The following is a 12,500-nucleotide window of genomic DNA, read 5'->3' as shown; positions in this document are numbered from 1 at the left end:
ACTTACTGCTGGGCCTTATACTCTGCCTTCTGGCCTTCAAATTCTAAGGTTTGTGTGTGCAGACGTCGCATTTGAGGCCCCTTGGTTTATGGCCCTACGTGTGACTTCTCATGCACACTGCAGCAGCCAAGCTGAAGCTTTTGTATAGAAGCTGGCGTACGAGTCGCCTGAGGGCAGGAAGTCCCACACCTAGAATACTGCAACAAGGAAGAGAGGGACATATATGGCTGTGGTAAGATTTTACACAACTATTCTTTACTTGATGGCAGTCACCTCTTCCAGCAGGGTCTGCAAACTACAGGCTATCATTTGTAGAGGGTCTTTCTTCTAATTCCCTGAAGACAGGGTAACAGTGCACATGAACTCTTCCTTTATGCCAAAAGTTATTACAGAAGTAGCCTTGAACTAAGCTTTTCATTTTCTGGCTTTCCTCTGTAATTGATAGAGTAAGGGTGCAGGTATTCTGCACTTCCTAAAAAGCACAAGAAAGTTGAAGTTTACTTGTATAGGATTAGATTACATCAGCTGTTTGTCTTTGTATAAAACAAGGCTTGCCAGGGGTAAAACAGATTGATTTTAAGTGGCTAACACAGTGAATTAATTTCTGCTATTGCAACCAATGCAGGGCCCTGCAGGAAAATATCAGACCCCCTTCCAGAAGGGGTACTTCAGCTACCATTACCTTCCTGAAATGGGTTAGTGCCTGGAAAGTTTTAGTAGTAGTCACCTGGTCACTGGATTTGTGCCTTCTCAAAACACTTTTAGGCTGGATATGTGATACCATGGATGGTGGATGGTAATGCATCTCCTAGCCTAGATGAGACTACATTCCTTATATGAGCAGTGAGCTGGCTACCCTTTGTGGAGTGGATCAGCTAGTTACTCTTGAAGAACATAGAACACTCATGTAGACAGTTTAACTGTAATTTTATATGTCTAACTGTGGTCACTGTTGAATACCAGTTTACTTTCTTCTCTTTCTGTTAGCCATTGCTGGCATGAGCTGGAAAGCAGTGTAGCCCAAGTAATATGATCAGACACCATCTTCCATTGTATATATTCTGAAATTCCATGCAGCACAAACTTAAAACTTCATGTCTGTTTGCAAGATGTTCTTCATAAGTATCAGTGCTGTAGTAGAATCTCTAGTATGTGGGGAATTGGTCCAATTTAATATGGATCCTTATGGCCTGACGTCTATAGCAGTTGGACTTGTGTGGGTGAGGGGAGCTGTCTTTGTGTTGGAAGAGCAGTCCATAATGTCCTGAGATTTGCAAACTGTGGAATCCCCCCTCCCCAAAAAACAACCAGTTAGTGGTGGTTTTTCCTGGATGAAGAACTCCAGGTCACCTCCTGTGCACACTAACTTGCAGTAGTATTTTATTCTGTAGAACTCATAATCTTCAGAAATGGGTTTTGGCTCCTTTTAGGACCAACAACTCACCATTGTGTTCAACACATTAATTGGAGTTGTGTCATGCGTCACCCTTGTCAGTGTCTGAGACCTCTGTCTCTGCCCCCCACTTCCCTCCTAGAAGCCTTCCACTTTTTCTGCTTTGGGGGTACTCTTTTTTTTACTATCCGTTCTTCCTTTTTGAGGAGAGGATCAGGTTACTGAGGAGGGTTCTTTGGATCTGGCCGAGGATGGTATGGCTTTTCAGGATAATGTGGAGGATTGTTTCATCTCCATTGAGGGTAGACATACAGATGTCTCAGCCCCATCATGCATCATTGGTCAGAGCTGAGGGTTATCCACAAAAGCAATGCTCAGCAGTAGGCAAAGCCCTCTGAAGAGTTGGGCCATTATCCCTTCAATGTTCAAGAATAAGCACCTGTACCAAGAGGCACATTGACTCTATCAGAGTACCTCACTTCAGACACTGATTTGGAGGCTCGAAAGGGCTCCCCGTCCCTTCCAGAAGACCCCACTTTCAACAAGATCATTGAGCTTGTGTATCAGAGGGGATCCTTGCCCACAGACCCCCCCCCCCCTTTCAGATCAAGGAGGTTCTCTTTGAGGCCAGTGGTTCAGCATCTTCTGCTTCTTGGGTAGTCCCTCAAGCAGAGCTTCCTATTGATCTGGGTGCTGCAAGATCATGGACTCGGAAAGTGGACAAAATTCTTAAGCCCCTCAGTCTGTTAGTTGATTCCATTATTGTGAAAGCTATTGAAAAGGATGACTGAGGATACAGCTATTGTCCATCACCCCAATAAGGAATAAAGGGCTATGAGTAGGTTAGGGAAGCAAGCATATGCTTTCAGGCACTTTTGTGCTTAGGGAATTTAATTATGCCACTTACTTGAATCATTTTCAGGGAGTTTATGTGCAGCAAGCACTTGCCCTTCTATACCAGACTCTAGGAAACAGTTGGAAACTTTGCAGAATGAAGATAAATATTACTGATATCTTCAAACAGTGCAGCCAATAGAGCTGCCCTGACTGTAGGAGCTTGCATTGCAGAGGGGCATTGGGCTTGGCTGTGCCTATGTGACTTTGCGGGCAACTTTAAGGTGTTCTTTGTTGATGTCTTCTGTGATGAATGATCGTGTGTTTGGTCCATGGTTAAAACTGAGTGTAGAAGTGAGAGTAAGCTGCAAAATATTTTATGCCATTGAAGTTATTTGAGATCCCAGAAAAGACATACAGTAGAAACTAAAAGGGTTCCAAATTTCTCTGCTGTAGGAAATCAAGTGTTGTCCATTTGAGTTTACTTCTGACAAGGGCATCTAAGTCAGTGGCAGTCTGTTCAGTGGATGCAAGCCTAGGGACCAAGGACTCCCACGGAACCAGGGATACTGTAGGCCATTTTGCGACAGGCAGTCCCACCTGCCCTGAAGGGCTGCCCAGCTACAACCATCTGCAGGCAGTCTAGATCATTTGTCCTGCAAGGATGACCTTTAAATAGAACAAAAGGGTAAGAAGGATAATTCCCAAGATTATACAATTCCCTTTTTCCTTACCCCCGCAATATTAAGACTGATGTATCCATATGTTTCTGTATATACCACATCATCAACTAGAGGCATCTAGAAAAGAGGTTCATTCCTTGGTTCCAGAAAAAAAAAACCTCCACATGGTCCCACCAGGTCAGACTAGGTCAGGATTTTACTCGTTATTTTTTGGTTGTGAAGAAAAATAAGAACCTCAGGCCATCTACAGTTTCTTGAAGACGTAGATGTTCATGTTTCATTGTTGCAATAATAACATAATGAGCTATTTTTCCTGTGGTAGCCTTTTGCTGAGATGAATACCACATATTTCAATACTTACTCCTGGGTTGGCAGATGCCCTGCACCTGACATTAGGACATCTGGGTATGAGTTGTTGAACTAGTGCCATCTTTGACCCTTTTTTTGGCCTTGGAGCCCAATGTATCAACATCTGTAGACTGTGTTGATCAGTCCAAAAAAAAGAGTTCATCCTAAAGATAAGCTCCCTGTTGGATAATCTTTCTTTACATTTCAATGTCTGCTTTGTTAGACGATTACTTGGAGAAATACTTGTCTTGATTGTGGGCGGAAAAATAACTAGATATGTTAGGTGGATATCCAGGGTGCTTATCGCCACATCAGAATAGCCAAATCTTCCCAGAAATTTCCTTCTTGGAGCCAGTCACTTCCAGTTCAGAGCCCTGTCCTTTTTATCTTAACGCAGCCCACCTATGACTTTAGGCATTAGTCTTTCCCTGTCTAGATGATTGGCTCCTAGCTGACCCAGCAATTGAATAGTTCGTTCAAGCCATGGATCACTTGCTGCAACTCTCATCTATCCATAAATCACAGAAATCAATTCAACTAGCACAAGACATTCTTTTCATTGTATGTCATCTAGACACAATTATATCCATAATCTTTCTCCCCTCAGACAGAATGCAGATTGTCATTGCCATCCAGTCCAAGCTCTCCTACAGCTGCCCCAGTCCTCAATTATAGAATTAGACTCCATCTGTTCTGATGGTGCACTTCACTTGCTTCCACATGAGGATCCTGTAGTGGCTCCTATAGGCCTCAGCTTTTCGCAGCCTCTGACTCTGTTGGGGTAAGGAAGAGGTTCTTAGAGGTAGAAATTGAACTCCGACCACACAAAAGCATGTAATAAATGTTCCCATATCACTGTCACAATATTTGTGGGTTTTTCTGTGTATCCTACTACTAGCCTGCTTGTCGGATCCTGCTTACCCAAGGTGGTAATCACTTGACATCCCAACATCTCTGTACGCAAGTGCCCAGAACACACAGGTTCATATGTAGGTACTAGGCTATCGACCCTAGGGCCCATACAGGCCTAGCCAAAAAATGTACCCTGGCTTTCGCCACCCAAGAAATTTATTTTCCTGTGTCCCTGTCGAGCAGAGCCACAGAAGTGATCCCCGGGGTGAATTTCCCATTTCCCATCACATGGCCTGTAGTGTAATGACAATGGGAAAGTCTGTTTACTTTTGGTACAAGATGCTCTGATACCAGCTGCACTTACAAGCAGCATTGTTCTTGACTAGCACAGAAGAGCAATAATAATTTACCTAATTTTGATTAGGCAAGCTGCCTCCTAGACTTTCTCCTCTGGGTATCTATCATTCTGCACCAAGTTAATTTTTTAGTAGAATTACAGTTAGTGAATGGTACCTATCGACCACTGCATCAGGCGTCTCTAATAAAGTCAAACACTCTCTTGAATAGCTGTCAAATTTTTATGCTCTAACATCATTCAGGCTTTTCCTTTCAGAAGCTAATAGCTGTGTGAACCACCCTTTCATCTACTGTCACAAGCTATATCTGAGCAAAACCAAACTATGGCTTGAGTATACCCATGCCTTTGGGCATTCTCATTCCAGAGCCAGTGCTGTGTGTAAAAGTAAGACCAGTTGCATCTAATACAATTCTGGTGGCATATGTGCTGCCTGCATCCTGGAATGTTTTACTGTACTGGATTAGAAAATGCTCACCATCTTGAGTGCTTTCAGAAAAGCTGGAAAGGAATTTTAGCACAGATTGCATCTTACTTGAGTCTGTCTGTTCTATGTTGTAAGCATTTCTACTAGTAGTGTGTAGCTCTGCCCAAGTAGCAACAGTTTTTGCCACGGTCTCTTGTACTGCTGTTAACTTGACCATAGTATTTCATTATCTAGTTGTATGTGTTCTAAGGGTAAGATTACCTGCCAGACCGAGAGCAGCGGTCTCGTGTATTGCTGTTAACTTGCCCATAGTATCTCATTATCTAGTTGTATGTGTTGTAAGTGGTAACATTACCTGCCAGACCGAGAGCATCGGTCTCGTGTATTGCTGTTAACTTGCCCATAGTATCTCATTATCTAGTTGTATGTGTTCTAAGGGTAAGATTACCTGCCAGACTGAGAACATTTTACTTGGTTCATACTTTCTCTTTCTGTTAAACTAGTGCTGTTAGTTGTACCGTGACCTGTTAGGACACGGACACTAGTAGTCGGAATGTCTGCATGGCTTTGTCATAATCTAAGTCTTAGAGGTGGAGTTAAATTAGCTGCATCGTTTTGGATTTGGGTGTGCGTTGTGTATGGCAGTTAAATGTTACGTTTTCTGTGGATAGGTTTGTCTCTTGCTCTGTGCTCAAAATGTACTCCTAATGTGTAATTATATATCTACTGTATGACTTTGTGTTCCAGAATGGGGCAATATCTTTGGTCATGTAGACTGGCTAAAGTGAGGGTGGGTTTCTGTGTCAGTGCTGGGAGCTTCTTTCTTGGGTGCCTCTAAAGTACAGTTCCACCCAGCAGGACTCATCTGGTAAACAATTAAAAATAAAATGTGTATATTAACGAGTAATCAAGCAGCTTGCCTATTTGAACATAGTATTATGATAACTGTTAATGAAGACTTAAAGGAAGTAGTGAGAGATGTGCAATTTTGTGTAGGGAGGGGTGGACGGTCTTGTTTGGTTGTGTATGTTTAATATGTTATGCATTTGCAGGCCACACCAGAACAGATCAGCGCTGACATTAAAGCTGAGCAGATGTTCACTATGAAGAATAATAACGAACTTACACAGGTATGTATATACTAAAATGTGCTGTTTGTCTAGGAATGGAATATCTAGAAGTAACCAAGTTTTGTAGTAGTAGTATTCAAAAAAACAGTATGTTGACTTCATGGAATTAGAGGGCTGAATCCCTGTCCATGTCCCACCTGTCGTACAATTCACTAGCAGCCTGGTCACTGGAGGACCTGAAAAGGGTGGATGGGAGTGAACAGCCTGCCCATGCTGAGGGGGAGGAAGCAAACAAATCCAATTCATCACCTACTGGAGAGTGAGGTGCACGATATGCAGTGAATAGGCCTGTGATAGCACTTGGCTATGCGAGGCCGAATCTGTGCTGTAACATTTGTTTAATATGGCGAGGAGGATGAGCATGCTCATAGGAAAGGTACTGGTCATGCATGTTGGTTGCTGGTAGAGGGCTCAGAGCAAGAAAAGGGGACTGGGATCACCCACGATTGCCGAGATGTGACCAAGCTTAACCCTGCTGATGAAGTGAGGGGCATATTCATGCTGGGGGCTTGGAACTCACTAAGATTTGGACATTAAAATTAATAATGCAGTTTAAATAGTGGTGGGTATAGTACACTGAGAATAATGCAGTTTAAATAGTGGTGGGTATAGTACACTGAGAATAGTCATATAAGGCAGGTATGGCCATAAGCATTTTAAATTCATCATGATTTTACTCCTTTCCCATTGGATGAGCACTTTTGAGGATGGTGGATGTAATGAATCTTAAATGTCCCTTCCATTTTCTGAAATCCAGAGATGTGTAATGCCTGGCTAGCCTTGCAGTATGGTCTGCCTTGTACTGTACTTGAGTATTTGGTCAACCTGCTCATTTGAGCAGTTTTAAGACTGACCTTTGCCCTTTGAGAGTACTGTTTATGCTTTGAGACCATTGCTAGCATGTGTTCAAATGTTAATTGTTTAAAAGTTCTAGCAGGATTTTTTTTTGGTGGTGGGGGGTGGGGTGCTATGTGAAAAGCCATTATGAGCACAGAAAACCCTATTTCACCCCCCCCCCCCAAAAGTGTCTAACAGGCTTCACTGCATCATCTTAGAAAGGGAGCATATTCTCATTTTCTGTTGTACAGAGAAAAAAATCTTACTGCGTTATTGTCCAGAGTAGCAGATTTGTTTACTTTAAGCTAAGTTAATGGAGCAGACCCAAGAACTCAACTAATGACTTGTTACCTTATATTTCACGTTGTCATCTCATCCTTCAACATGAATTTTTGATACTTATACAAGTTATAATTTTATATATTTTCTTAAATTTTTTTATTTTGATGTTGATATTGCTGTATTTTTTACTGTTGATATTTCTTTTTGATTGTATGATTCTTTTTTGTCTACTTCTGTGTGGAGCTTTTCTCCCCGGGCCTCTACTGAAAATGGAAATATATCCAGCTAGACTAGCCCGGTCAACAAATGTAAAATAAAAAAAATAAAATAATGTTTGAGCCTGTTTAAAGCAACAGTTTTATTACGCTCTTTCAGTTGAGGAAACCTAGAGTACACTTTGCTTGTAAATGAGGTTTGGCCCTTTCAACTGTGTGTAACATGGTACCCTTGTCTCTGATAAAGCTGTAGACATGAACGATGACATGCAATTTGAGCGAGTGTATCTGTGAAGCCAGGTAGTTGTAGTGAAGGTCTAAGCCCCTAGTAGTTGCAGTCCCATCTGCTTGCCTTTGAGTACATCAGCCCTTTGATGTGTGCAGCACCCTCACATAAAGGTGTGCAGCCCTTGGGTTTCAGGTTTTTACACTGTAGCTTGCATGTGACATTTTCTTACAGCTTGTTTTTGAATCCCTCCCACAAGTCTGTCCTTCATTGATACTGACCCTTTGGTTTTTTAACTGATTCACTCAAATGGAGCTCGGGAAGTTTGCACTGTAACTTAAGCTTTTTAACAGAATCAAATTATGTCCTCATTTCAAACGAATGTTCATATCTCTGGAACCATAGGGATTATGAAAGAATTATAAATGGCAAACTCTTCAGCACAAACTACTTTTTATATAGGTAGTACTCTTTAGGTTTTAGGTCTTAAACTGAATTTTATAAGTCACAGTAAACACCAAGTATTACGTTTGTAATATTTTTAAACAACTTATCTCAGCAACCACTCAAGTTCCACACATACTGTCAGCAGAAGTTTATTCTTTTAGCTGAGAGCTTTCATAATAGGCTTTAGAAAAATCCAAAAATTATATTTATATAAATGAATATCCTAAAAACAGTTAATATCCCTGTACCTGCACTAGACAGAGGTCAAATATTAATGCAGTTTGTCATTGTGCAAGCTTTAAGGTGAAATCTTTTAAAACTCTGTACATGACATGGTTTTGGAATTATTGATGCAAATATGAACAAACAATACTTGACTCCTAGAGGTGTCAGTAGGAGTTAACTGCAGATGCACCTGGATGCGTTGGTCAGATGTAATGAGTTAATGAAAAATTATCAGAATGTGCTCACACAGTGTCTGCATTAGGTGGATGTTTCAATATATCTGTGCATGCTTTGTACATGAAGTAATGTAATTCTTCAACAGCTTGGCTATTAAGTTGTGGTAAGTTGATTTTTATTTTTTTCTGTTCACTTTTTAATTAGGGAAATGAACTTGTCATTCTAGAGCCTATTCCAGACATGATCAGGCCAACAAGATCAAATACAATGTTAGCACATTGTAGAGAATTTTTTTTTTTTTTTTTTAACCAACAGGTGTTTCAGCTGTGAGGGAAAATGTACAGACTCTGACAGAACATGCACACCTCATGGACAGGGACTGGAGAGCAGACTGTCCCTCTTGACCCTGAAGCTTTGAGGAAAAGGTCATAGCTGTTGACTTGGTGCTGTCTGATTTAGGATTTGAACCTGCAGCTGTATAGCATCTACGGTGTAGAGGGACTTTTATTTTCATGAGCAGTTCAGTAGAGCACAACTGTAATGTTTGTGTTAATAGTTGCTGTCTGCAACCCACAGCCAGCCAGATTCTGAGCACTTCTGTCTGTATCCAGATCATTGTCAATGCCCATTAAACTTGCTGTTTTGTGTAATGTTCTTGAAGAATTTGCATCATGGATCTTTACCTCCTCTTACTCACTAGTGTGTGTGTGTGGGGGGGGCACCTCCATCTACCTTATGATGGTGTTATGAACTGTTGCAGTCAGCATTCGCTTGCATCTGATGTATTCTCTGCTTTTGAGCTGAGTTCCTTCCCTTTGTGACTAGGCTGGTCTCTCTGTATAAGGGATGTGGAGTATAGGTGATGTCTGCCCACACCATCTCCATTTCTTTCAAGCCACATGACACATTCACAGCAATAGAGTGAGTCCGAGTCCAGCTTTTGTCCACGTCTACAATTTGAAGGCATCAAGCAGTAAGTACTTTGTGGAGGGAGGTCTGTTTATTCCTTCAATTCTTGAATTTGGTTAGCTTGTATTTTATTTTTGAAGTAGTTGTGTAAGTGAACTGCATTACACGAAGGTGTAGGGCGCCTCTGCAGCAGAAAAGGTAAACAGGTGTGCCTGCAGTCATCCAATACCACACAAGGCTTCACTGCACTGTGTGTGTGCATTGGTTAGGGTCAGATCACATCATGGAAAACTGCAGCATTTCCCAGGGGTTCTTGTCTGAAGATGTTAAGGAGTAATAGAAAGCTTCCAAATATGCCAAACCAAAAAGAGGCTCATTGCCTTGTTAGTCCAATCCACTGTGTGCCGTATTCCTCACACATGGGATGTCTTGTTCTTACGTTGCAGTATTCATAACCTTTGGGTTAGCCTCCGCCTAGCGACCTGAACATCCAGCCAGTATACAAAAGCTTTTGTCACTAAAGTATGTGGGATGTCCGATTTTGGCCGTAGAGAGGGTGGGCCATAAAAGTGACGTTTGCATGTCCCTTCCTCAGAACTTCTCTGCTGTCAGTCGAACATCAGCTTATCCTGCCATTTCTGCTGTCCGATCCTGCTACTTTAACATAAGTAGCCCATTGGAGTCTTTTGTCTTGTTGATTTGGTTACTGCCCTATTTGGGGCCAACGTAGCAGAGCTTTTCAAAGCCCTTCAGCAGAATGGGAAAGAATTACAGGATTTAAAGCATTTGTGTCACCAATCCGTAAATTCCGCAGAAATTACCCCAGTAAGACACAGTTCATTAGGAAACGTTCTGCTCTTACTCATACTAGAGACAAGAAAATCTCCAGGAAACAGCAGGCAACTTCCAGGCCTGCTCAGACTACAACCTAGAAACCTCCATTTCAGGGCAGACACCATAGCCCTTTCCCAGAGGCAATCTCACTGTCTTCCCATCTGGAAAAGTATTACCTCAGACAAGTGGGTCTTGTCAATCATAGAAAAGGGTTACTTCTTCACGTGGATCACCCCCCCCCCTTGAAGATGTCCTGCAGCCACCAAAGTACCACCTGCCCTATTCCAAACCATCTTGGACAACCTCCTTTCCCAAGGGACTATCCAGCCAGTCCCTCTGTCAGAAAAGGGAATGGACTTTTACTCCAGACCTTTCTTGGTCCCAAGAAAAAGGCCATGGAGAGACCCATCCTGGATTTATCCCACCTCCACCTTTTTCTTCAAGAACCCACTTTCTGCATGCTTGCACTCCAGACTCTGTTCCCACAGTTGATGCCCAGGGCATTTCTGGCAACCTTGGACATCAGATGCATATCCCCATAAGGCCCAAGTACAAGAAATATTTACATTTCTCTATGGCTTCCTCACATTTTCAGTTCTCTGCTTTTTATCCTTTGGGCTGTCTACTGCTCCAAGGGTATTAAAGTGTCTGGCTCCAGTTGTAGCCTATTGCAGGGTCCAAGAGATAAAAATCTTTCCTATAACTAGACTACCTGATCCAGGCAGATTGCTACAGTTCTGTACAGAACCATCTTCAGACAGTTATTGGTGCTCTGCAGTCCCTGGATTTCACAGTCAGTTTCCCCAAATCCAATCTAAACTCCCCCAAGGACAAAGTTTTCCTGGGCTGCAGAGTCGGGACTGATGTTATGAGGGCATTCCTCCCACACCAAAAGGTGGAAAGCCTGAAGGAATGTCTGTTGTCCTGTCCTCCCCCCCCCCCCCTGCTATGACAGCAAGAGAATATCTCTGACTTCTGGAGCATATGGCTTCTACTATCCCCATGTTACCACTCGCAAGACTCCACATGAGGAAACTTCAGTGGTACCTGAGGTTCATATGGACCCACACTCCCACCCCTTTTACCATTCCATTCCCTTCCTAAAATGCCTAAGGAAGGAGATCCTTTGGATGGATCAGATGTCCCTTAACATAGGACTGCCATTACCAACCCCTCACTCAAGTCCAGGAAATATACACAGATGCTTCATACCTGGTTTGGGGGACTGATATGGGCAGCTGGAAAGTGCAAGACACATGGGCAAGCCCCTTCAAGAGGGAGGACATCAACATCACAGAGATGAGGGCCCTCATCTTTGCACTGAGGGCCTTCCAAAACCATCTGAAAAATGGGCCCCTGAAGTTGTTCACAGACAACACTACTGTTCTTTGGTATGTGAACAAACTGTGGGAACAAGATCTTACTTGATATACAGACTTGCACTTCAGGCCTGTGAATTAGCAGTCCAGCATGGAGTCACCCAGTCTACATTTCCATAGCTCAGAGCACTCGGGCAGACTCCTTGAGCGGGTCCATGTCACAATACTACGAGTGGGTGCTACACAGGGATGTGTTTCTGTACATAGTCCACAGATGGGTTACTCCACAAATAGATCTATTTGCCTCCCCTCTGACCAGACAGCTTCCTCAGTTTTGAACCAGAATACCCAACCACCTAGTGCGGGTGACGGATCCCTTCTGTATCTCATGGAAGGGGATGTTTCTCTATGCATCCCCCTTCCCATTCTAAGAAAAAGTCCTAATGAAAATTTAGCAGGACAAACCAGAAAAATTGTTTGCGACGCCCATTTGGCCAAGACACATTGATTCCCCTTCCTTCTGCATTTTAGCCAGGTGCAATCAACACAAGTTACATCACAGGGTAGACCTCCTCACACAGGAAAAGTGATCCCTAATCCACCTTATTTGGAATCTCTGAGCCTAACCCTGTGCGTGATAGGGTTCTTATTCCTTTCAGATACCTTTACACTGAGGAAGTGGTTAATGTCCTGCATGAGACCAGGAAACCCAATACTAGGAGATCCTATCTATCCAAATGGGAAAGGTTCTCTATTTGGTGTCTTAAAAATCAGCTAGACACTTTTCGGGGAGAAGACCCTTAGTGCTGTCCTGTCTGTGTGAATTGTTGCAGGCAGGGTTGGCATATTCTTCTAAGGCCCACCTTGCTGCTATTTCAGCTTGTCTGCCTCTTGACCCCCCACTTGCTTCCAGACTTCAAGTGAAGTTATTTCTGAAGGGAGTACTACATTTCAGGCCCCCAGGAAGCAAGTTCCACCAGCCTCGGACTTGAATTATGTGTTGCATA

The 12,500-nt window shown here is 42.8% G+C and overlaps 1 protein-coding gene across 1 annotated transcript in view; it reads left to right on the top strand.

The window, feature by feature from the left end:
- The window catches only part of DHX9 (DExH-box helicase 9), a 1,660,482-nt gene that overhangs the window by 458,347 nt on the left and 1,189,635 nt on the right, over positions 1 to 12,500 (top strand). Inside the window, exon 9 of the mRNA XM_044086769.1 lies at positions 5,945 to 6,022. Within this exon, the coding sequence (XP_043942704.1) occupies positions 5,945 to 6,022 (78 nt within the window). The remainder of the gene's footprint in view (positions 1 to 5,944; positions 6,023 to 12,500) is intronic.

Source organism: Protopterus annectens, chromosome 10.part0, assembly GCF_019279795.1.
Source record: "Protopterus annectens isolate FY-2018-M chromosome 10.part0, PAN1.0, whole genome shotgun sequence".
NCBI classification, from domain to species: Eukaryota; Metazoa; Chordata; order Ceratodontiformes; family Protopteridae; genus Protopterus; species Protopterus annectens.
This window is presented reverse-complemented; position numbering and strand designations above follow the sequence as displayed.